Raw genomic sequence first — 26722 nt, forward strand, 5'->3', positions numbered from 1 at the left:
CACACACACACACATCCCAAACAGATGCGTACTCGATTAGCATAAGGGTCCGTTTTGTGGACAGGGGGTTCAGTGTTACGATGTCGGTTTCATCCTTCTTTTGAGAGCAGACTATCCACATCGTTACGGTGCTTCGTACTTTACCACATCTTGTCTTGATGTTCAGCTCCGCTAGTACTGAATTGTCTGTTCATGTATTCAAGCGTTACTCCGTTGCGCATTACTCCTTAGCTCGTAAAAAGAAAAAACTAACTCCCTAAAAATGACGTAGTTAACCATTATGGAGACCAACAAGAATGCGCGGACGTTAGATCAAGGTACAACGAACACCCGTATGGCCTTCATATATATTCTATAGAGCGTTGTACACAGGAAAAAAAATTCGAAATACTTAATATATTGATAAATACACTGTGGGGCGACAACCAAACAGCAGTCCTAAATCTGAGTGGAGCCTTGTCCAGAGGAAAGTTTACATCATAGAATAAGCAGAACGTCACTGGTGCGCTAACTGGCAAATATAGTCGTAGAGTAGTGTAAGCAAATAAGAAAACGAACCAAGTTAACCATACATCATTATAAATACATTTTCGTGGTTTTGCTTTTCGCTAGCGGATTTGCGAGAATTTCCGAATGTCCCCATCAACACGTGCGATGTCGTATCATACAACATAGCCAGCTGAATACACTGCAGACGCGCCGCATGCCACGAGGGACATATGAAACACTCGTTCGTATCTCTTTGATCCTCCAAACACAGCAAACCTGCTTTCACCAGAAATTCTTGAAATCGTTGATGAACCTTATAAATGTTAGCATCTATTTGTTCGAGCACGCTTGGTTTGCCGCGCTACTATACACCACGAACGCAGTGGATGAGCAGCCCCAGGAATTGTTTGGGTGAAGTGCAGCTCGTTACCCATGAAGGGTTCGCTCACATCGTTCGAAAATCAAACATCGAAAGCGAGCTAACCTCGTATGTCTCTGATTGAATTTCCAAAAAAATCGCGTCATGGCACCGCTGCGGTTAGGCGATGCATGGCCCCAGAAACGGTGACTCACCTAATATTATGGCTATGCGGGGCAACATAATACACAGTAGGACGAGTTAGCGAGTGAGCTGGTTTTCCAAAGAAATTCTGACTCATAGATGATAACACGTTACGCCGCCTACGACGAATGAAGATTATTACGACCCATCGCGATCCAAGTCGTAGAGCAAAAGATAGTGCGACCCACACCAACCGGCAAGATCACTGTACCCGCATATGGTATAAAACACCCGACTGCGGTGCATGAATAAATGAAGTGACAGCGTGCTTCGTTGTCAAGAAAGCTGTCGAGAACGAATAAATACTAGAACATACAACAGATATAGAGAGAAAAAACTTATTGCAGTTCTGGGTGGCTGAATAGATTGAATGAAGAGGGAAATACTACGGTTAGAGATCAATCGTATCTAAGAAATGGCCTCACAGACGTCAAACATACATGAATTGATAGCTGATTCGAGTACTCAGTTTCCGAATGCATCAGCTTTATTTAGCTAAGTCCAGAAATCACCCGGCAGAATCCGAGATCAATCACCGAAATATCTTTGTCGTGTAGTCAAGCCTATTAAATCCAGCCGATCAAGATTGTCGTCACTGAATCAATCCGTTGCTATCCGAGCAGCGCAGTCATCGACCACGGTTGCCGCCATCGACTACCAATCCCTAATCAGCAGGACCCCCTGATGTTTCTCATGTCAAGCAAGCGCAACCGACCGGTAAGTCGTTTTTCTTGCGGGTTCGTCTCCACATACTCTAAACTCAACCACTCACCAATAGAAGAACGCACACAGATTCGTATAGACATACCGAAACCGACGCAAAGAGCCGAGGAAGCCTGTTGGAGGTTCTAGCTTCCCTGATTAGGCTAGACTGAGTTCGACGGGCAACTGAGTTGGCTTAGCCGATTCAGCAAACCGACGAAAACAGCTGGTATCTCCGCAACACTATACTTTCTTTCTACTGTGACTACTACACATTTCACTACTGGGCTGCTGGCTCTACAGCTTCGAATATGTTTGTTGGGGACTGTGGAGGAGCACACCGACGAGGGGCTAAAACAGGCAGAGAAAGTTGCTGCAGCAGGCCAAACTGGTAACTAAATTTATTAAACGCTTAACGACTAAGGTGTGTTTTACCCCGTTTTTTGATCCTACCGAAGTGCTTTTTGACCTACATCAAATGCAGGAGACAACCGACCACAGACTGGCTGAATCTAACTGGCCATAAAAGATAGATTGACATAGTTCGCGCGAAAGTGCTGCGTCTTTGTCGCCGACTTGCTTGTTACGACCGTAAAGGTCTCGTAGTATCTGCCGCAGCTGTTCCTGCAAACGGATGCTGGTCATAATTAAGACGAATGACAATAGCTATTGGTTGTGCTGATTAGTGTAGCTAAATTTACTAACAAAGGTAACTTTCTATACAATTACTAAATCAGTTCTTTACGCCAACAAATGCAGGGACCGGTGTTCTTTATGTCTACAGACTAATAGAGTTGCAGATCTTCAGATTGCCCTGACCTCTTAATCCAACGCGACCACGTGCTTTTAACAGTATAGAGAAACAGAGCGTTTTCCAATAAACATTGGGTAGTGCATTATATCTTCGCCTTGCTAGAAAACTATTGTTGATCAACTACTTCATGCAGCAGCGATGATATTAGTCACACGTACTGAGATCGCAGCCGCCAGCGTGATACTATACACGCTTTTGTTCGTAGATTTGCGGACTGTCGAATGCGATAACTGGCTAACTATCTGGCTTGTGTTTTATTAACAGTGATAATTAACTCTCTGCAGGCTGCGTCTTGTTCCTGCCATCTTTCCTCCCAACTTCCTTAAGATGTTCATATTATTTGTTGGTCAGCAGTCGCCCGCTGTTTACACGGTATTACGCAAGTGCTTCGGGAACAGCACATAAAAACTGGTGTGTACGGATAACCCGGTCTGGAACCTAGGCCTTATCACGCGGGCTAATGTTAGGAATTTAGAAGGTAGTTTAGAACAGCGTGAGAGTTTTTGGAGCTCCACGTATACTTAGAGAGCTCAATTAGCATTTATTGCTGCGAAAGGCCAGTCATGCCAAAGAGAGAGAACCATCACCCATGAGTTTAGTAGAGTATTATTATGATGAATCGCTACGGCTGTAACGGCAGTCAGGCGGTTGATGACGAATCCTCGCGGCAGTTCATGACCCTCGAAGAACCTAGGCACTCAAGCGTTAACAGCAACATCGTGCACTGAAAGAGTGTATGTAGGTAGAATGAAACCGTTTCGGTATGTGACTGCACGTGAGTGGCGTTGAGGGGTGTTTCGCTTGAATTTTTCAAACAGCGAAATTAAAATCAGGGATACAGGGCCCCAGCCGATATCAATGAATGGTCTTTATCATAACAAGAAACGGCATGTCGGCAGAGACGCTTTCGAGTTGTGGCACACCAAGTTATCCTAAATGTTTGCTTCAAAATATTATTAAAATGACAATTGTTCGTAGTCCATTGCGACTGTTTCATGTGCTCCGTCTTCTGGAAGCCTCCTGCTCTAATCTTCCCGCTTTTCAATGTGACATGATATGCTTTGTTTTAACAACTACATTAAGACCGTTTGATTCTCGTGTACCTTCAGGTGTTCACAGCGTCACCACCTAATGAGTCAGTTATACTTAAAACTAAGTGGGTCCAATGAGGAAACATCAGAACTAGCACCTTAAACGACGCAGTGATCTCCACGGCAGCTTCGTTGTTATTTCTAACTACGGTTAGGCGATCGCATACCGATAAATAGCTACCTTACGATAGCAATGACATTGTAAAGCTGTACACAAGTCTACGAACAACTCCAGAACGTCGTATACAGTACCAGATTTGTATGTCATTATCCATACATTATTTAATAGACATTTTTCTACGTATACTATACTACGTACTGCTATTCACGTTCAGATATACATATCTGAACGTAAATAGCAGTTCATCGCCATAGGAGCGCATGTTACCCGCGTGGTTCACTCCTCCGTTACTTTCACAGCAGCAGATCGTCATCAACACACCCATTGTAAACCGAACTTTCGCTATCAATAGCGCAATCTACATTCTTTCAGCAGTTACGTCTTATCTACACAGACATCAATTTTGTTAGTAAAGCCAGACCCATCCAGCCCAACTCCCCCAAAAATCTCTTACAACCCCAAATAATGCGTTGAACTCCGGTTCTTTTCCGTTCGTTAGCAGCCTCCATCTCGGTATCTCTACTTAGCAGCACTTGGCTGCCCCACCATTGTGGCCTGCTCTTTCGCCTGCTGCATCACTGTTTACTATTCTATGTATGGATTGACACGTAAGTCGTAGCGGCATGGCCCGTTCGGTGCGGCTACTGCCGCTACTACTGCTGTCCCCGTACTGCTCACTTTCTCCCGACTCCTCTCTGTTCCTTCTTTCGTCCGCATCGGTGGTGAGGGCGCCACGGCGCCGACAGCAGCAGCGGGAAAATCCAATATGGCGAACGGCTGTAACGGAGTCATGTTCGTCATTTATGGCGGAGCCACCTGCTCCCTTCGCTACGGCTATCATCTATCCTTGTAGACACAGAGCGTATTCGTCGGTGAAACCGCTCGCTACGGCAATCATTTATAATTACAAAGGCAGAGTGTGTTCGTTTATGAAAACATGTTATAGTCAAGCAACTTGGTCCAGTCAGGCATCGATGGTGATGACAGCCGCATCGCCAATGGCCCGCTGCGAGTACCTATAGAATAGTACAGCTATATTCTGCCATATGGGCGCCTCAGCAGCGGAGCTCCGTTGCTATTCAAGCCGCCATAGCAGCGCACAACGGACAACCGGTAAGCCGCCAACCGCCAACAGCACTAGCAGCAACCTACAACGATGAAAAAGACGGCCAGTTTCCAGCGATTCAGCTTAACACTGATGTCGTCGCTACTACTGCTGGAAGTGTTCACAATGAGCGGCTGAAAAAGTACTGGCGGGGGCTCGGCAGCACAGAGCGGCGAGACTTTCGTGTTGGAGAGAAACGGCGCTCTTTCCGTCACTGCCTCCCAATACTCTCACCGGTAGCAGAAAGAGGCCACGCGCACCGGGCTAGCAACTGGCGGCCAAGTAAAAATATGGTCGCTAGTTCCCTTGTTTTGCTGCTGCTGCTGCTGCTATTGTTGTCGTAGCGCACAAAAGCGACCAGTAGCAACAAGAACGCTCAGGAAAGCCAAACACGACAAAAACAGTGAACCACGAAGGGGGATTGAAAAAAGAATAAAGTTTACTAGACAACGGCTTCTTGCTGGCGACTATCTTGATGTTCGTTTGCGTTCGCCGCTGTCCCTTTCTTGGTCGCTGGCATTTCTTCGGTTAGTCCTTCCTCAACAACCGTCGCGCAGTAGCAGCTGCTGGTGCTGCTGGATGTTGCCGTCGCTTGTGTGTCTTCTATGACCGCCCTTTCCAGTCGAATGCTATGATGACGGTTGCTACTCCTGCTTGCATCGAACGAAAGCGTTAGTAGCAATAGCCGCCTGACCGCCTCCTTCTCAATAGTCGACAATTACACACAGACAAAGCGTCAAATGAAAGGCGAGAGCAAACGCGAGAGAGAGAGAGAGTGGTGGTTGGGGGAGTAGTAAGCTACTCCGTTTGAACGAATGCGGAGAAAGTTGGGGCGCGCCATGGTCGAGAGGGTTGTCTAGGTTCGAATCGGGGCGTAGCCACAGTTCGCTTAATGCTGCGAGACAGCCGTCTAAAGTGATGCCTACCGCCTTAAACACAAAAGAATTCGGAATCGTCAATTGCGACCGTCATAAAATAGACTGCCAGAGATGGACAGTCGGCGACACACAGCATCAAATCGCACGACCTTCTTGCCATAAGGTAAAATAAAATAGAGCTATTGTTGGCTGTTGGTTTGTAAAGCCAAGAACTACCGTTACTGTTACTGCCACAGCGATGGGGGGACACGCGTTGCTCCGTGCGCTGACCGACGACCCGTTCCTAAGTTCAGTTGGTTGGGCAGTTCATCCTCCTATATCAACGTTGATTCTTGGTATGCTAATCGAGCAGTGAGAACACTTACCGATTCAGCAAGAAAGTCTTGCCTGCTTCTGTTTCTGTAACCGCCCTTCTTGTGCCCCTCCATCGATGGCAGCAGGTATCCTGCCAGACCCGAACCCAACCAGGTCAGTTAAGTTTTAGCCAGTGGCGTCTGACTATGGATAGTATGTTTATTAATGCACGTAGCGTACATATTATATTTAGTTGGCAAACGATGCCGATCGTTGCATCGCCGCTGCTCCACCGAAATCGCTGCTGCTGTCGCTGTATCCAGAAAACAGGGAACGCTACTGTAATCTAAAGTAGTACCCGAAACAGTAGAACCTACAACACTTAAAACAGTATGAAGCGTAATGGTTCTGCAAGCATTACCAGCCGCTGAGGTAACAGAAAGCATTCGAGGCAACTGCTATCCTTCACAGAGCGGCCACGTTCGCAGTAAAGCGGTATACGATAATATGACAATCTCGGAACGGTATTTCCACCCTCTCCACGCACTTTTCTGAGGCCGCGAATTAATGCGGACCCTGCCCGCTGTTGGGGTTATCACGATGAAGAGAACAGGGGTGGCGCTTATAGTCACAGTAACATAGGTGGCGATAGCAGCAGCACACGGCGATGGGACGGGTTCGTACTGCTGCTGTTCCTAGATTAATATATGAGAGCATCAAAAAAACAGAAACGACAGCGAACTGATGTGTCAACGGCGGTACCAAGTGTGCAATCGCCGCAATGTCGAACGTCGAGAAGTTGTTGCATATGTATTTGCGCTACTCTTGATAAGAATTGGTTCAAATTCTAGTGAGGGTTGTAGTAGGAAAATAGTCCGTCGCAGACGATTGAGCTGGCGCGATTGTGTCTGTCGAGGCTGGTTAAGTAACTGACGAGCTAAGTTTTGCCATTATAAAAATGGTAGCAATAACATCAATAACTAACAAATTATTTCGACGGCGTAATTTGTCAGTAATCTAGACATTTGTTCGACTGCCAAGCCGTTTGTCCTAGTAACGCGTCTAAGTCTCAACCTACTGGAAATCGACAAACTGATAGACCAGACGTCAGACATGGATCGACTAACAAAAACCAAGCAAGTAATACGAAAAAGAAATGGGCTGCAGCAAATAGCTGCCGCCCGAAAGAGTCAACATGTTCAAACGACTCTCAGCAAATAAACAAGCTCGAACAGTGAATGTCCGGAACTTATCGATCCTGGGCGGTACAATGACATCAAGGAGTCCCATAGCGCCTACATAACACGAGTGCAAGCACCAGGCAGAGTCTGGCAGCCAAAATAATCGTGGCACTCAGTCGTCGATGCTGTGGCTGTTGTTTCATTTGTACGCTCGTGTTTCCATGACTGTACAGTGAATAGCGTGTTTGCTTGCTAAATCTAAGGACCCATGAGCAAATAGAGGTTCGAAAGCGGCCGTAGACATTTCGTTTTGTGGGACCCACTCGTTTGAATCCATCGTCCGGTACCGTACGTAAATTTTGTATACCCTTGTACATTTACGCACAACGTTTGTATATCAATTTTCATAATGTGAGTGCTCTACTCCGACGAGAACGCTGTTATTGGTCGTTGTCATGTTGAATAATGGCTGCTTTCAGACACGTAAACTCCCAAGTAAGAGAAAGGATACCATTTGGTCAGGAGAATAAATTGCGTAAAACAGTTTCTACAAAAAGCTAGCTTACCTCGTCCCCTATGACTTGTAGCACCGATGATCACTAGACGATGAATCGATTAGGCAGACAAAACACTTGTTCTAAATGATGTGTGTTCAGTGGTTATTACAACAAAAACTACTAATCAACTGGAGAAGTTCATCATTGAACTGCAAAGCTCGGCGACGCGTGCGACAACGTTCATGGTTGTCATCGTAATGCTGCTGTCCAAAAACAACGTGGCGGGGGTAACGATGGCACCGTTCTTAAACGTCATCGGTGTAGATGGGGACGACGTTTTCGTCTATTTTTTTGAGCATGAAAATTGTCAGTTAAATATAGGAACATGTACAGCATATCGATTCATTTCATCATAAGACCTCGATTGAGGCCAAGATCCATACCCTACATAAACCCTCTCGGATAAAAAAAAGAGGTACCATTCAGTTAAGGGAACAAATCTTGCACCAAATGATAGTTCACCTCAGTAACTGCGACGTTCGAGTTATTATCTAATACAGAAAATACGACGGACACTTCGTCCTTTGGTCTATATGCCAAACTCCTAACTAAACTTAGTACGTTGGTCCGATCATTTGCTGCTGCTGCTGCTACTACTACCACCAGCGCCATTACTTACGTTGTTATTATTGTTTATGTATAATGATAATTACATATTATGTAATTGTGACTGCAGTGCTGATCACAGCTCTATACCGTCTACGATGCGATAACAACCACGGCAACCAACAAAGTACGGACCGATCGTACACATGCTCCCCTGTTTCTTTTCTTGCCTCTATGGCTCGTATGAGTCTGCCGTCTTGATCATCCATTTTTTCTCTACCCACACCCCTCTCTCTCTATTAATTTGTACCGCGTCCTCGTGGCCATTGTCTGTGATCGAACTAGCCAACCATCGTCACCGCCAGCATCGACACAGCGGAGGCTTGTCGTACCTCTGCAGCGGGAGCAGCCTCCGGTCGTTGTACCGATGCCATTCGTGGCTGCCGGCCCGCCGGAATCCCAGTAGTGGCATCACATCACACCGTCTCTATTCCGCGCATACGTCGCTGGTCATTGACCGCAACGACGGTGGCGCCTGACTGCTAGCCCAACGTCGTGGCAATAGTCGGCAATAACCGCGCCGCTACAGCAGCTGCCGTGCAGGGAGGGCAGTAGCAGCAGTAAACTCGTTGCCGTGCTGCCAACTACTTCGGTTTGTTTCGTCTTGTTTAGTTTCGTTTCACCGTAGCCATTTTGTGCCACCAAACATTGCATTCGTTTGGGTTGCATTCGGGAGCCTGCTGTTTCCGAAGCAACAGCAATAGTACCGCGTTAACGCTAAGCTGATCAAGTGTAATGCTCCGAGACACCTTGCGGTCGTCTTCGGTGTGGCTGGTGACAGCGCGGTAATCGCCTGCGTTCCTCTCTCAGTGTTGACCGGTCGTTCGGCCTGCCTTCTTCTCTCTATGGCCGTTTTTTTTTCATTTCCGCCGAATGTCTGTTTACCGGGTGTTGGCCGATCGGGAACGTCTGATGGGATAGGGCTGATTCTGTTGTTGTCGCATTCGTCATTCGTCGCTCGAATGGTTCGTTAGGCTGGCGGCACGCGGTCATTGAGCGCAGCACCGGTACGCTGGAGCCAACACTAGCGTACCGGTGCTGCCGCGGCTGCTATAGCTAGCCAACTTGCTGTAGCTACTGCTACTGTTCGCCGATAATGTTGTTGTTGTACGCGATGTTGATGAGATGTATCGGAGGGACGAGTAGGGCCAATGCGTGGAGTTGGCTAGCGGCTAAGCAGGAGACACTGACGGATGAACGGTATGCCGCAAGGTGAATAAATGTGGCATTCGACCTGCAGTTTGCAGTAAAGCAAATATATACTTTTTTAACTTTTTTTTTTTCAGTGAGCAAGCGTAAGCTCAATAGGCTTTGTCCGACCACTCTTCGCCCAAAAGTTAATTTTACCTTATCACTGTACTTTCCTAGTATTCCTTGTTCCGGCAAGCTATGATGACGTTATGCGATACTGACAGTGCCACCTATCGGCAATGACTCAACGGTAAGTGCTCGTTTTTGGCAAAGTGGCATAGTTAACCGCAATTTGCAACGGAATGTTCACTCTCATATGACAACAATGCGGCGGTGAAAGCCGGCGACGCCCGATGTAAAACACATTCCCCAAGACAAAATGCGGAGGCGTGATTTTGACGAATAAAAGAGTGTGCCGTAACGAAGTCTATCCTTGCGCTATCATCAATATTCTACAGTAATACTAGCAGGAATCATACTATCAATTGTAATAGTATACCGACCACTACTAACGGCTTTCGTCGCCGCCCGCCATAGCACCCTCTCCATCAACCCTCCGTTCCATGCCACTCATTCATGCTGGCTATTACCACCATATGACCCACGGGGAGAACTCCGTATGAGCCTACAGCGCAGCATGAAACAGCCCTTGCGATCCCCACTTACAGTGCTATTGTTGTAGCTGCGGCACGAGGCAACACATGCCGAAGAAATGGAGGCTCGTTAGGATTGCTGTCGTTGTCACAGGCGTCAACGTTGTCATTCCTTTTCGCCCTCTTGGAGACAGCCCGACCAATCCTCGACCCGCTGTGAAAAGGGGCTTTCACCCTGCACAGATGCTACAAGCATCATGGCTTAACCACGAACTCTCAAAAGATTTCATGGGATTCGCAGACGACAACAGTAGCAGTACTGAACAAACAAGGGCCAATCGAACAGGCAACGCCTGCTAGAAACTGCACCAAGTTAATCGCACGTTAATGGCAATAATTAGTTAACGCGCGGAAAGCTCGCATGGGAGGGGCCATCTGTAATACTCGCGCTGAACTCTGAATGCGTCCGCCCATCGTGAAACCAACCTACGGTGAAGAAACGGTATGGATGGCATTTTTAAAAAGCCCTAACAGATGAAGAAAAAGAAGGAAGGCCGAGGGCAAAAAAACCCGATACCCCAGAGAGAGGGGGCCTCTTACGAAAATATCATAGCTGCTGCTGCTACGCTTAATTAAGAAGCCTTTCGTCATTTACAGTATTTCGGTGAAAAGCCGAAACTCAAATTAGGGTGGCCCGCGTTTCATTATGGAGAACAACTAAACCATCAGTCTCAGTACATAAAACATGTAGATTGATTTTACAAAGTATGACATATCTATTTTTTTTTTCGCCTTAGCGTAAATTTAGCCCTAGGGCCGTTTTTATCTAACATGGAATGGGCAAATAATTTCCGTGGTTTACATTTTTATCTTTGAAAAACTTAAGTTCTCGCGTGCGTTTTCGTTTATGTCGTTCATTCCATTTTACCGTGAACTCTGCTCGACCAACCTCCTGTCAACAAACGCGTTCTTATTCATAGTGTTTGGTAAAATGCGTTTGTTATTGTTATAGGTGTGAAATAACAACAGGTGATACTGCTTTTACCGAGAGCTTTATATTGTTCATACTGATACTTGCGCCTACAGTAGCAAGTCGCCCCACCCACCATAAAGTGTGTTGACGACAAATCAATAGATATTGTGGACAGCCGCATAGAAGCCGACGGGAAAACGCTACTGGTCGGTTTATAAGCACAGTGTCAATCGGAGTCTCGTACCCGTTGTCAACACCAGCGAAGATGTACCACGCCCTCACTGACATCGTTGGTCGCACCAGCAACAGCAAGCGGACGGTAACATCAGAATGGCGTCGAATACGACAATTAATTCGGATTCTGGTTGCCAGCAGACATGATCATTCAACCAGCGTTTTCACCATTGAATTGCTTTTTTAGAGATTATGCGATGTTCCCTTGTAGTTCGATACAACGCCATTCAGGCTGCAGCTTTGTTGCTCACGTTCGCACGCCTGTTAACCGGCTTGGAGCACTCCGTGTTTACCCCCTTTTCTCACTCGGTCCGAGTTAATTCGATGGTCGTTGCAGCCTCTACTACCACCCGCGGCAGCAAAATGGTCAGCATCAACGAGTTCCGTCGTCTGCTCACTACGAAGCGAACGCCGCAACAAAACAACGTCAGTCATTCCTCTTCGTTCATTCGTTTGATCTCCATCGGCGTCGTAATCAGTGACAATAACAAAAGGTTGAGAATGGTGTCCATCTCAGCGGCGGCAATACAAGTCGCCCCACACAGCACGACAAACCTGACTGGGTAAAGGAAGCGAAAAAGAAGAAACCCAAACCTTCGCGACCGCGCCGTCTGCGAGCTGATCGCTCACACCTCGAAGCACGATGGTGGTCGCTGGACGTCTGCTTGCTCGGTTAACTTTTTCTCGGTCGATCGGTCTATCCTCTTGTCCGCCCCGTCGTTCTGTGCAAGAGCAGCACACAACGCGATGCTTGCTGTCGACAACAATAGCTTTCGATACGAGTAACTGTGGCTGGGTGGCTGAGTCGCAGTAGACCGCTATTCCTCAACAGCTTTGTTGTTGCTGTTGCTGACATACTGTCTTGACTGAGCTACGTTGCTCTTCGGCTGCGCGCGCGCTAATGTTACTTTGCTACATTTCTTCCCTGAAGGCTCGTCACGACGGCTGCCGACGTGCTAATAACCGCCTGTCCCTACTGAGTATTTTTGCAGTCACTGCCACTGACGTGACGTCGCTTCCACAGTGACTAGCACATACACTTGGGGACATCAGCAGCAGTCACAAAGTGCTGACAAGCTAACAGACTCGACTAGCAGCTGCCGTTGCAACACGAGCCAACGAGTGAGCGCCAGTGGGGCTATTACCACACGAATAGACATAACAGTATCCTACCTTTGCATGCCATTTGAACCGACAAACGGCATGAAAATACGTTAAAATTGACGACATGATGCCGACAGAGGCGACAGGGTTCAGTAGGAATCGCCGATGCCGGAGCAACAACTATGGGCTGACGGGCACTGATTCCTCGGCATCGCCCCCTACCTTGAAGTTACTCGCCTGGCGTCCACCGTACAATCTGGTCTCCATCGAGTTGTTTTAGGGTTAGTTGGCAGGTCGAAGGACTGTTGGCGTATGCTTGGCGGTTACTGTTGCTAGTGGTTACACACAAGGCATGGGAAGTCAACACATGCTAGAACACAATCGCAGCCACAGTCGAGCTATGAAAAATACGATATGGCTGAAATATGTAACTTCGGCGTCGTTTATAGCGTCGAAATTTATAGAAACAAATCGCGAGAACGTGAAACGAACTGTTGTGAAATAACAGCAGAAGCAATAGTAGCAGACAATAAAATAAGCACAAACTACGCCGGTTACTGTTCTCCCTCATCTACTGTTGCTGCTTGCTACAGTCGTCATAACGGCAACAACAGCGTTGCCTTATCCATCTTCGTAGTGCTGCTAAATATGTTTCTGTGTTTAAAGTTTATTTAAACCGTCTCCGACGAGTCGTGGTTAGGTTATGCGGCCGAGAATGACGGAAAAACAAGTTCTTTGCTGATCAGACAATGTTTCTAGCTTTCACCAGGCGAAGCGAGGCCCTTCAGTCGTTATACAACCTGCAGTAGTAACGATGCGACGGTTATGGCAACGCAATGGATGATCGCAAATATATACACACATAATACAATATTCAAGTTGAGAAACTTCACTATGATTTGGCACGACGTTGCGGCACGAGAGGCTAAAAAAGAGAGGGTAACTCTAAACCGCGCGTCATCGCGCGGTCGTTCAAATTACGAATGAAACAGGCGAAAATTGCACAGACACCATTAAACGCAGACGCGAAGCCGAAATCATAGCCGATTCCACGGCCATCGCTCAGAGCGGCGTTACGAATTTACAGGATGTTGTTTAGCACACCAATATAGTTTTATACCTGCCCCTTTCCGTAAAAGTCTCCGTAAATCTAGTCTTGTTGAAAAACAAAATGTTTTTCTTGAGAGACCATTGCTGCATTAATCAACTGCCTATGACAAGCAACATCCACTGTGGCACGGCATTCACTGGCCGGTGCCCACTAGTTGATGGCACTAATGCTGCCATCCTGGTACAACCAACCAAGCTGATAGTAGTTCATTTAGTACACATACAGACAATTTGGCGACGCTCAACCTTATGTGGCGGATTGTTCGCCAGTGTCCATATTTAAATAGCCTCAATATTAGGTGTATTGCCTCCCATAAACACACTAGCTAAGCTGAACTCGGTCGCTTATATGCAACTGTATTTTATAACAATCTGATGTGAGTTAGAACATTTTAAACACCTCAAATCACGCCGTTATTTTTATTGTTTTTGTTAACAGGCAAAATCATATGTAGAAAGTGTGCTTGCCGTCTACTCTGTAACTGATGTTATGTTTTCTTACTCGAGCTCATTACTGCATTTAGTCACCACTCGCTGACGCTTCACGCCAATATCAAACTACTCATTATTACTGTTATGAAAGCTACGACTTGTAGCAGAATAGTAACTGAATCTAACAAGAGGCTGCAAGCTTCCAATCATAAGCTATAACCCATAGTAGAACGTCACCACCACAACCACAACAACGCTGTACTCTGTTGGCCTCCATCAACATTCACTTTTCCTGCTTCATTTGCTGCTCCTTCCCATTGTTCACTCTGCGTTGTGTTTTGCGGCCTCTGTGTTGTTGTTAGTTTTATTAACGTCTGTTGCTGATACTTTCGGCCTCTATTCTTAGTGCTGTTAGCGTGTCTGCGTCGTTAGCGAATGGATGAGTTGGAGGCGCTAGTCGCTGGCCCAACCCAGCCAGTCCTCTCCCGTCTATCCAAAGTGCACTTCTCGCGCTCCCGGCAAAACAGGCGAAGTGACCCAACGAGCTTTCATCATCAAACATCTAGCCGCTGCCACTGTATAAGTTCCTGAGAGCTAGAAGCACGGATCGAGCTTGCAGCCAAGCAGACAGTCAAACAGATAACCACTATTAACCCGCCACAGCGGTGTGCACAGGCTCACACAACTAGGCCCAGTACGACTTACGCATCTATGGCAGCATACGACAAAACAACGGAAGGCACAACACGATTTTTTGATGTTGCTGACGTAACTGAGAACGTGAATGACAAAGCACGTTGCTTGCAAATACCATGTCGCTCACGAATTTTAAGCGGATGTTCAGCGTTTACTTTTTGGTTATTTCCTAGAATTTTAAACTTACATAGAGAAACTTGCAAGAAAACTATATGAATACCTGAGAGAAGAGCACCTAGAGTAGTAATGATCCATTGAGAATTAATGATCAAAAAAAGAATTTCCGTTCTCATTGAATAAGATATGGTATTGTCTAGCAATCAAATGCGTCTAAATAGGACTCAACAAATCAAGAACCACAATATGTAAGTCAATGTTGGCCTATAAAGATGGCATTTTTTTCTATTTGATGGGAGAAAACCGGCCTCTCTATATGATTCGCAATGCATTGGATCTGCTAATGGCGTTCTGCGCCTCTATATAACGGCGCATCAGTTAGGATAGCGCGCAAGGAAGTACGTTTTAATGGACAGTCGTCCAAGCAATGATGCCATCAATATCAACATAAATGGACTATCTATCCAATGAAATCCTTCCCCCCTCTATATTCTCTGCTGTACACTATTGCTCCCGTAAGTAGCGATCTTTGCCTTGAATTCGACGATAGCGTTACGATCCTCGTAGTTGTCATCCGTGTCACCGCCGCTGTGGCTGGGGATTTGATGCCGACGATTCGGGACGCATCGAGTCAATGCGATGTGACACTAACGCTTACAACATGTCGCTGCTTCATGACATACCCGAAAGAAGCCAGCAGCAGCAACGTGTATAACGCGGAATACGCCACGAGGCGGGTTAGCATGCTAGCACACTAAACATAAAAGAGCATGAAAGACTAAAAAGGACACCTAAAGAACCGAATGAACCTGAACGAACCTAGTCAAACGCCAACTAAGACAGCAACGGTAAACGCGCCTATAAAACTAACAGCGCCAAGAGCACTACAACCGTACCAGCAATAAAAACAGTGGACTACGGTGATCGTCATCGAATCGAGATAGTCGCAGCGACAATGGCAGTGCAGCTGTGGTGGTGGTGGCAGTGGAGGTAGTGGTAGCAGCAGTTACGCCAATGGGCCGACAGACCGTTGGCTTGCTATCCGGCGCCGACGCTTTGCGTTGCAGGTGCTCACCCCTGCTTCACCCGCTCTCCAACGATTTCCATTATTACTACAATTGCTGCTAAGGCTACGGCTCCCACTGACAACGAATGTTTATCGTTGCTAATGCTCTATATATCTGCTTGTTAATGTTGCCGCTCTTTATCTGTGGTGATCACAGCCATGACTTCGCGGCCCGCCACGCCCGACCGACCGCCCACCCAGCACTCCGCCACAGCGCGACAGCCATTACAGCGAGTGCGAAACGTAAAATAGTAGTAAGCGGTCTATTTTTCACTTTCTCTTTTTTCTCTCATTCGCACAGCTCCGCCATGCACGTACTCGACAAGCAGATTGGCATGTACATAAATACACACGGGTAACGGAATGAAGATACCGGGTGAAAGAGAGCGGGAGCGGGAAAGAAAATGCTGCCTGGAAGAAGCGAGAGCTGGAAGCAAACCATCTAGCAGAAGCTTCACGGACACTGTTTTCTTCTTATTTGCACCGCTCAGCCGCACCACTCGCGGTAGCGGCGGCGGCGCTGTCGTCAGCCATTGACGGAGAGCGAAAGAGTCAAAAAGGAGAAAGAGAGCGGGCGGAAGAAAGATGGCAAGGGAGAAAAAAGAAGGAGAGGGAAATGAAGAAGACAGACGACGAGATCGTATGGATCATCATCATCATCGTTATATTATGTATACATACATGTATATATATATATATATATATATATATATATATATATAAAGAGAAGGAAGAAATATTACGGGAGCAACGTGTATAGGGCCATCGTTTGCGCCCGCCACCAGGGTTTAGTGCCGTGCTGACTGCTGTGCACGTGCAGCCAGCCATGCTGCTACTGCGGTCTCCATTGCTACGATGATGATGCTGAGGATGATGACGATGATCACTGTGGTGATGGCGATGATTCTGCTGCTGGTGCTAGCAGCAGCAGCAGCAGCATCGAACATTGGCTGTGGCTTTCGCAGCGGCAATGGCACTCATAGACGACAGCAAAGAGCCAAGAGTTGAGAAGAGCGCGTGCACCACGCCCCATGCCCATCCCGTCTTGTTGGCCTCGTGCACGCTGGTGCCGCTACAGGGCTTTGCTTCGTTTGGCTACTAATACAAATAGATAAAACGAAACACCGCGCGCCAACGTTTCGACATTGGTTGACGGCATCTCAAATATAGATCTCAAAGATCTCATAGATAGGGACAATTAAGTAGGTAAATAGTAAGTAAATAATGGTTAGTTCTGCATTCGTGTAGGTGCAATACTTTTGTCGTGCATCTGTTCCTAGAACTTTTAAAAACGTACGGCTACCTTCGCCGTGACCGTTGCCTCAGCGCTACTCAACAGTTTTGCGATGTGGTGGATACACATACTTATATTACTTTTGGAAAATAGGGGCACTTAAGCCCCGTGGTTTTTAGCGCGCGACACACTCAAATCGTTGCTATATGACTAGAGAGCATGCCGTGCCATGCCATAACAAATACACGCCAGGTCTACCCTTAAACTAGCTGTAGCCTCATACTAGCCACATGGCGAGGGAGGCGGCGGTGATCCACTACACCCTGATCGAAAGCGCCTCGATTCTTTCATCGATGCATCTCACATCCCTGACGAGCAGCACGAGCGCGGTTCCTCCAACAGTCTTTTCAAAGGCTAATACAGACAGAGACGCTTTACGCTGACGAAGCCCCGTAATAACGCCGCCACCCACCAGCTAATAACTATTTGAAGTCTGGGTGAACCTGGTCGGAGAATAGATGCTGCACCGTTGCTGGTTGCCGTAGATATTACCAGTGAGTATGGATGGGCGTATTCACACAGCGGACATTGAGAACGCCGCCGAAACTGACGGTCTCCCCTAAACGAACGATTATTGACATTCTCATCGCACACGCTAAGCGACATCCTTAAATATTCATATATCTGGGGCTATCATGTCCAGAACTCCTCATTTGTTGGTCGGCTGATTAGATGGCTACCCTGGTAGTATTTGCATTTGCAGCAAACTATTACTGGCTAATAATTACGCTCGTATGAAGCTTCCGACGCGTCATGCTCGTCGGCCATATAACCGACATTGCGGTTGAACGAGCCGAGACCTCATGTGATGCGATGTCAGAGATACTGTCACACCGGCGTGTCGTTCCGACGTCGTCGACTTCTCATCGTACCACAGCGTTTTCTCCGCCAACGCCGATGCCACCGCGATCGACGCGGTTCCCCACTCCTGCCTCCAGTTAGAGCCACTGTCACAGTCACGAAACTACTTCCGCTTCTACATTTCACACTATGACTAGCATATACTATACCCACACGAACACAAGCACAATGGCGCATCTTATACGATACGGCATTATCGCATACCGATGCACGCGAGAGACTCCCTCCCTGTGTCGAGAGAGTGTCGAAAGACTCACCTCGATGTGCGGCGCCAAAACGCCGTTTTTCCTGTTCCTGCTGCCGCCGATTCTGCCGCTGGTTTCCCACGTTTTGGCGTCGTCGATTGCCGCTTTGGTGAATTCGTTGAGTGGCGTTGTGCAAGCGCAGCTTCCTGCGTTCACCTCCGCCCTCAGTACCGATGGTGATGAGGCTCCTTTTGACCTCGGTTCGCGTCGCCCAAAGCTACATCAGTACAAAACGGTTTCGATGAGGATGGATTGCCTTTCGTTGAGGACGACGATCTAAAGATGATCATATCACCATCAGCACCCGCTCTGGCGGACACCAACACCGCGACTTTTGGCTGCATGCGTGCTGATGCCGCCATCGGACCGCTACCACGGCTGCTGCGGCCAACAGCGCCATCGAAGTGGCAGCAGCAGCACCATTATGGCAACGTTGGTCACCACGCGAGCGCTGATGGCAGCGGCGCGACAAATGCCAGTGGTCGTTACCGTTGTAAGCCACGATTAGCGGATGCATTTTCGCTGAGGTCGTCGAGCGTTTTTTTCCGACTGGCTTTACACGTTGGTAGCGTCACGCGTTTTGCTAGTCGCGACCACATACAATCTATATATATGAACATTAAGGCGTGCCGTGGCCGCCGGGACGCATTCCTTTTCTTGATCCGTCTATGCTGAGACAGGGCGACCTCACTCACATTTGTTTTCTTATTATTGCGATCGCCGATTGGGTACGCGGCAAGCAACACACGCCACAGACACTCAATGATGTCCACTGATTTCGTTGTCCTGCAGCATCACCACGACGCCACTATTCATCGACAGTGACTACTACTTATTGCTATTGCAAGTTACTGAATAGAGAATCGACGCGCGATCAGTGCAACCTTGCACCAGCGCCAGTATATTCACATTTCTTTCACCACAACGAGCCTCGAGCAGCAGCACAACGACAACGATCGTTCGTCTAGGCTCGTTCACCAACAGCACCGCACTACTCACGAGCCTTTTTCACTCCGTTGACTCGTCGTCGTCGGTATGTTCTTCCGCTGGCTCCTTAGCCACTCGCTAGGCCAAACCAAACCTGGCCACAGACAACAGCCTCGCCACCGCTGCGTCCGGCTCGTCGCCACCATCACTATTGATGCTGCTGCCACAAGGGACAGCGGCGGCGGCGGCAGCTTAGATGCCAGTAGAAGCGGCGAAACGTTGAAATCACTTCGCTATCGTTGTTGCTGCTCACTTTTTGATGCCGATGGCCGAGCCCGATCTTGCTGCTGATGCAGTTCAACTCAGCCCAGCGGGCCAGCACTAACAGACAAACGAGCCTGTGAGCGAGAAGGAAGCAGTACCACCACGACCAGGCTTTCGTCGAAAGGGCAGCACAGCACCAAGCCTAGCCCCTTAGGCTCACTGCTGGGACTACTTGCCTTGTTGCTGCTATTGCCATACGAGTGCTGGCCTGGAGGCGGCAGTAGCAGGCGGAGAGTCAACCAGCCAGTCAGTCAGCCAGCCAGCCAGAGAGGGATCAAGCGAATAACAGCAGCGGCCGCGGCAGCAGCAAGAACGCAACACGACGACACAGACCTACCGACATCTACGAGCAGCACGCCAACACTACCACGAAGACTGAGTTGCAGCAGCAGCAGCAGCAGCCTGCAACAGCAACACTTCAACAGCCCAGACTGCTGTGGTGGTGGAGGTGGAGGTGGTGGTGGCGGAGGTGGTGATGGTGGTGCTAGCGGCGGCAGCGGCAGCAGCCATGCTACGCTGGTCCTAGCTAGCTTCTGGCTGTCTGTGGAAGTACGACAGCTTGTCTGTGTGCCACATAATGAGAGGGAGAGCTGTCCGTAGACGACGCTGCGCGGGAGCATCGATCGATCAGAGCGCCGTCTATCGGAGCCCAGTGGACTCCGTCCGGAAAGAGCACCGCGCGAAAATTCAAATAGCAACAATGGACCACAGGTTCTGCTTTGCTATGTTGATGTCAACGATTCTGCCGCGACGGCTTGTCTCGTCGTAAAAATTCATTACTGCATACATTTATTAGTATTAGTACGACTACCAACTGCTAATCGCACTAGCTATCGAGCTATTGCTTACTGATACTGGTAGCTGGAACCAAACGTATCTAAGCTGCATTATTATACCGTTCCGTGCAACGATGATAATAATGCACCCACCATTAGAAAGAGCGGAGTAGTAACATGAGAACACTAATAGGCTGACAGCAACACCGCGAGACAGCTCGAGGCGAGTGCTTCGAAGCGGCATATAGAAACGGTAGAAAGAACAGAAGCAGTTGTAGTCGTATAATAGAATGTGTTGTCACTGCCGTTGTTGGTCCTATTATTACTGTTGCTGTTGATGGTGATGGTGATGGCGGTTGTGGCAGTGTTACGAGAGGCCTAGTTTAGAGGTCGCTAATGGGGAACGGGAGGGAGTGGGAAATACAACTTGCCACCGTCACCAGTGGCTAAAACTTAGGATGGCTAGGAGTGGTGCCACTAATCCATAGCGCTCTGTGACACTGCACGCCGTGAATCGATAGGCTTGGCCGCTCGTTACGGCTGGAGTATTGGAAATTCGACTGAAAGCAAAACCTAGCTGGTGCTGGTTGCCCCAATGGAGGTAACATCAAAAGAAACATCAGCATGCGCGTCCTACGTAGGCAAATCATTTTTAAAAAGAAATAGATAGGACAAAAACGTCTAGAGCGGTCGCTGGTTCTTATGAATGCTACAACAAAAATGTCGCTCTAAGGAGCTCAAGGGACCACAGTCTGCCAGTTCATGGTTGTTCTTCCCTGCCGTTGTTGTTGTTGTTTTCTCTTTTGTAGATAAGGAAGTTTGGCGCAAATAAATTGTTATTACTAATTAGCGTTCCGGTTTTCATTTACTCATTGACTGGCTTTATTAATTTTTCAATTTTGGTGAAATCGTGCTCAATCTTGTGTGGCAGGCAGTCTTCGTCCGAATTCGCTATTAGGGATAATCCGCGCTATGAATTGAGCCTAATTATAACGTGGCATTCGATAGCTTCCATAACTATTCGTTACGTTTGAGCTAGTCCTGGTGAATGGAAAAACATAGAAGGAAGAGAAAAAAAAACCTTAATTTGACACATACATTGTATAATTCTGCCAAAAGACGACAAATTGTTCTTACGAAATTCTGCCAGTTTTAATACTAGATCAAAATTATTTTCGTCTTTTGATATGGATTGGGCAGATAGATATATCTGCAGATTTAGCCCTCGCAACCTTGGAGTAACACTTAGTTCAGAATCAACTGATCTATAGGACAAGCACTGATACACACACACACGCTCAGGACAGAGGTGTAAAGATACATGCTAGCTGAACTTGTTGTAGAAACAATAACAACACAATCATTGATGGCAATAATGCACGGTAGTTGCTGCTTGACCGTGGGTCTGCAACAGGCAAAACTGATTTTTCGGCTCCCTGATTTGTCTGCGAATGCAAAATTACTCATTTGAATCTTTTACGTTTAAGTCGTTACTTCCAACCCAAAACCTCACGCAGTTATAGCACCAGCGATCGGACAACGGCAACAAAACACTAAATACGGTTACTACAGAATCAATGTTTAGTATCTTGTTAGAATCAGGCTGCTGTACCACCACCACTGCGTCGTTTCGACAGTTATGAATCAACAAGCTGCATCGAACCCAGTGAAACGGTCAGTCACCAAGCAACAGGGAGTAACCAGTTTGACGACGAAAACAGTATGACGTTACAAACGTGCTGTAGCCACCAGGTACGGTAGCATTAACAACAACAATAGCAATAGCAGCCTCAATGAGACTTCCCAGCCAAGACGCAAGATACTACCAGACGCAAGGTAAATCCCGCAGCGAATAGTGACTGGAACGTTGTTTGTGTCATGGCTAACTGGTAGATACACAAGCAGCGATCGCGCTCATGACAGGTTTACGAGAAGAGGCATGGCGACCTAGGTCTGGTCTATAAGCAGTGAAACGAGGCTGCGACAAATACAGTATACGCGGCTGCAGTGGCATTTATCGCAATAAGCAATACTGGGTAGAATGTAGTTAAAGTTGACTGATTACAGCATCAGTCAACTTTAACACTCGCGACTCGCGAATCACTAGTCGGATTGGTTGGCTTTGCTTCATTGAAATAGTCAATTGTTATCAAACAGCGTAGAATCGATCGTGGTTGTAATCGTAGCAAGAGAAGCATTTAGTAGCAGGTTGACGGTCAAAAACGAGACGGGACGCAACGTAGGAAAATCACGCGGTGTTACAAAATAATGGTTGGCACTCACGAGGTCGAGTCTGGCAAAGGTAAAAGAAACTGTGACGTGAGCAATGACGTTGCAGGATGAGCTCAACCGGTCACCACTGGCTATGACCGAGACTAATAAATGGCATATTGTGTCGTCTTCGCCGTGTCCGCAACAAGACTTAGGTGTTTAATTTTTAACGTTTGTCTGTCTGTTTATTATCCGGAGGACAACTTTGTCTGTGCACGACAAAGTACGATTGATATGTGACGTATAACATATCCAATGCAAAAGACAAAATTTCAACAGGGCTGATACACGACGTTGACTAATAGAGGTAATGCAAAAATTTCACATTCTTCAAAAGGGACTGTTTTTTAAGTAATATATGATGACCCAAAACTCATTAAGTCACTTTTGTAACTCTTTACTATAAAATATGTAAATAATTTGGTTTCTAAGCATCATTAGTCAACTATGGTTATCCCGTACGTCTTTTTGCTGTCCTAATAGTATCGCGAAAAAGGTATTCTTTTCGATCTAACTATCGTACTAGTTTTTCAAAACTGGTAAATCGTCCGTCCAGATCGAATTTCTCAAGTGATAAAAAAAAGAAACAGACAAGCAACAACAAAATATAAACTAAGTATAACATCTTGAACTGCAACATTTATTGCGGTACCTAGCTTGTTAGACTTTACACATCGAATCCTCTTACTCTATGTAAATTAGCAGCAACCACCGTTTGTTTAGCTCACAATGTTCTATTAGATCGACTCCTAAAGCAAAAGCTTAAATTTCATTTCAGCGCTGAAAAATCGTTTTTGCTACGGAATCGAGCATTCCCCGACATCACACAGAACAATGACGACGTGTAACACCTGTGTGTGCGCGAGTCACTCGCGCCAAGCAAACCACGATACCCACAAAACGAACACAGGCTTTGAGGTAGTTGGAGCGAGGCAGTAAACGAGCGATTATGTCACATCGCACGGTAATGCTGCATGATACAATCATTCTTTGTATCTACTAATATATATGGCCGATTGCGCACGCAGCTAATTTCTCGTTTTCCTTTTTCTCACTTTCTACAAGATTCGTCTGCTGAGTGATAAACACAGTTATCGTTGTATGACGTCGCCTCAGTGAGTACTGCAACAACAATGTGCAGTGTGATGTCACCCAACAGAACCACCCCTGCTGATGACGTCAGTTTACGACGACGGCCAGAGTGTAGCGGAATACAGTGAAGAGTGCGGGAGGTTTTGCTTGAAGCAACGTTGACGCAGTTGTGGACGTAAAATTCGGAGTATTCACTTTAGTTTTTGCTTCCGATCGGGAGCACAAGAAAGGGAGATCGGTGACATGGTTTTTGAGAGGCATCTGAAAGTACAGATAGGCCACTCCAATTGCTGATATCAAACAAGAGAGCCAGTTGCGAAAATGGATTTCGCGCACCTTATATTCGTCATAGTGTATGGTGCGTGATAAATATGTACCGTGGTAGCGTAACCCGGTCTCGGCGCTTCGAAATGCTTGAGGTTTATTTTAGAGAATACCATTCAACTTCATATGACGAATATGTACAGGTTTAGCGTAACGATTTAGCTTTTTAATTAGTAATAATCTACCTATTACTCAGGTATCATCTGGAAGTGCAAATCACGTTTCGTATTTCGTTATAGCAGATATTTTTGAACAAAACACGAAATTTAGGTTTCAATGCTAGGAACGGAAAAATGAGGACTGAATATTCAATTACACATACAGTGAAAGCTTAATAATCACTAATAGTCAACGTAACAGCTCTCATAACCTATTATACATGCAGTGGGACGCGCACATACGTGAATATTGAATAGTTTTCTTCCGTAATATTCCGATTCTGTTTTTCATCGGGAAAGCGTAGCTTGAAATACTAAAGCATCGCATCCGAATAACATTGCTGTTTGATTACGCAGTCAAACATAGGTGCGACCGTCGTTCTGTTAATGTCATAGGTACCGTAATAGATTATCGATCTTTTACCAGATCTCGAGATCATTTGATACCATGCTATAATGTATAACAGATCTTGCGGTTCTGAAGCTTTTTAATTCTCATAGCAGACGAGCGTAGCAGTTGATATTGATGCGTCCTTCAATATGACCTCAGTTCACAGAAGGGAGGACTGCTGAGCGCACCAGTAACTGAGCTTTCATCCTGCTTATCAAGTATTGTACAGCTCAGGAGCGAAGGAATGTAACATAATGGTACCAGTAAGAACTTGTCAAACCATAAACAGCATATTTTTTGTGAATTCATTCATTTTGCCAGCAACCCTCTTTCATTGCAGATGCGTCGCTTAATTTGACACACAAGAGATTCGTAACATAAAACGTTCACGAAATGATAGTCACATTTCATCGTACAAAAATAACAATTTTCCTAAGCTTACAAGGGAGTAGGCATCGAGACTAAAATGTCTCTACTGAAAACGACAAACGACGCGCTACTATCCGTGTTTGCTAATAGTAGGATAAATTTGCAAAGTTGTGCTATTTATCCTGGTAGATTACTATCTTCTAGCAACAGTTTTCGACTCATGCGTGCGGTTGTCCTGCCTCCAAAACAAATGGGGTGGGGTCTCGGCAACAGGAACGAAGCGTTACAGTGCAACAGCTCTGCACAAGTATTCATAAACTCCCTAACACTACGTTGAAGACCCAAACATTCGCAAAGGTGATTTATGCAGCGACTTTCTGTAGGTAGAACTCAATTCGATTCCCCCTACGCGTTTAGCTATATATGAAACCTCTGTCTCCATATAAAGATATGCATATCTTATACTAACCTCGCGCTGCACTTTGATGAATAAGCTAGCCTGATGAATTTGAAAAGATCGTTCCGAAGATCGTCATCCTCTTCGCCGACGTAACCCGCATCCACCTGTAGACTCGAATCATCATCGCCGTAGGAATTCTGAGCGAGCCCGCAAAATACAACAAAGGCGTCAATAAGACTTAAGAATTTGCGAGATTAGTCACGAGAAAAACGTTCTGTATTTATTGTCAGCCATAATTAGTTTTCATTATTACATTGAACCGCGTGAACAATGACTTACAGTCTCCTTTCTTACGGTCGCAACAGATTTACACATGGTTATACTTACGGTTAAATTTTTAAAAAGGATATTTGATGGTCCGAAAGATGGTTTCACACTAATAGTTTTATCTTGATATATACATTATCGGGGTATAGAATACATGCTGAGCCAAAAAATATAAAATGAATCAAAACGGGCTCGTTTTTTGTATAGATTTATATATATGCTCCAAATTTCACAGGTTTTGAACGCTCTCCCATCTATAGATCACTGCTTGAAGAAACTACACAACCAAGCAGACAACGCGACAAAAAATTTGATTAATCCTTGTCGTTGTAATGCGCACGGCTCAAAACACTTGTTAGGTTAACTTTGCGTCCACCTACTTTTTTCTACTTTTTCTTACCATTGAGAAATTAAAAGAAGTAACCAGGAATTGCAAGGGGTCATTTGCAAAGAAGCGGATTTTAAATTGTTTTCCCAATTCAAAGCCTAGTTTTCCTAAATAAACAGTAATATATGAAGGCCGAAAATATACGAAAATAAAAGTAATTTCATCTTGAAGCAGCTAACCTGCGCTATTAGCGGGTGATCATCGTTGTTTACATTTCCGTGATCCCTCATCGATCCTCTGACCACCCACGCGAGCTCTGGGTATAGATCTTTTTGAATACTGAGCGAACTACCGAAATCTGTTTCGGAAATAGGACAGAGCTCTTCATCGCCACCATCGGTAGCTACTGCCTCAGCCAGTTGGCCTATACTTTCTCTGAAAGCTTCCTCAGCAGACGAATTCAACAAGGGGTCGGTCACAGCATTGGTAGATTGTTCTTGTTGTTGTTCTCTTTCCTCCATATTAAGTTGTTGGTAACTGTGACTGTTATTCGAGCCCGCATATGCAAGAGTAGATTGTTCGTGGTTTTCCGTTGGATTACACGTTGAATGACTGCAATAACAATTGTCCGAAACGGTATGTAATTAGGCTTATTGGTTTGTCAGAGAGATCGTGGAAAATTTTAGTGGTACTTATATTATTATTATTACAGCCGTAGT

At 46.3% G+C, this 26722-nt stretch overlaps 1 protein-coding gene and 1 long non-coding RNA gene across 11 annotated transcripts in view; one reads left to right on the top strand and one right to left on the bottom strand.

The window, feature by feature from the left end:
* Nucleotides 1-26722, bottom strand: part of LOC111243380 (uncharacterized) — a 52577-nt gene that overhangs the window by 18317 nt on the left and 7538 nt on the right. For 6 of the 10 annotated variants that reach the window (XM_086976925.1, XM_086976926.1, XM_086976928.1 and 3 more), the window contains exons 3-4: nucleotides 26243-26615; nucleotides 25418-25545 (exon numbers count right to left, since the gene is read on the bottom strand). In XM_086976925.1, coding sequence (XP_086833051.1) covers nucleotides 25418-25545; nucleotides 26243-26615 — 501 coding nt within the window. Of the gene's footprint in view, nucleotides 1-32; nucleotides 7757-9285; nucleotides 9447-18010; nucleotides 18297-18328; nucleotides 20113-25417; nucleotides 25546-26242; nucleotides 26616-26722 lie in introns of those variants that run through there. The other 4 variants (XM_086976934.1, XM_086976933.1, XM_086976931.1 and 1 more) reach the window with 4 other exon arrangements.
* On the top strand, nucleotides 20710-26616 carry LOC147758331 (uncharacterized). Its single transcript, XR_015318723.1, has 2 exons — nucleotides 20710-22921; nucleotides 23393-26616. It is a non-coding gene; the product is annotated as an uncharacterized LOC147758331 (long non-coding RNA).

This window comes from Varroa destructor, unplaced genomic scaffold (genome assembly GCF_002443255.2).
Source record: "Varroa destructor unplaced genomic scaffold, Vdes_3.0 BEIS01000001.1, whole genome shotgun sequence".
Classification (NCBI taxonomy): Eukaryota; Metazoa; Arthropoda; class Arachnida; order Mesostigmata; family Varroidae; genus Varroa; species Varroa destructor.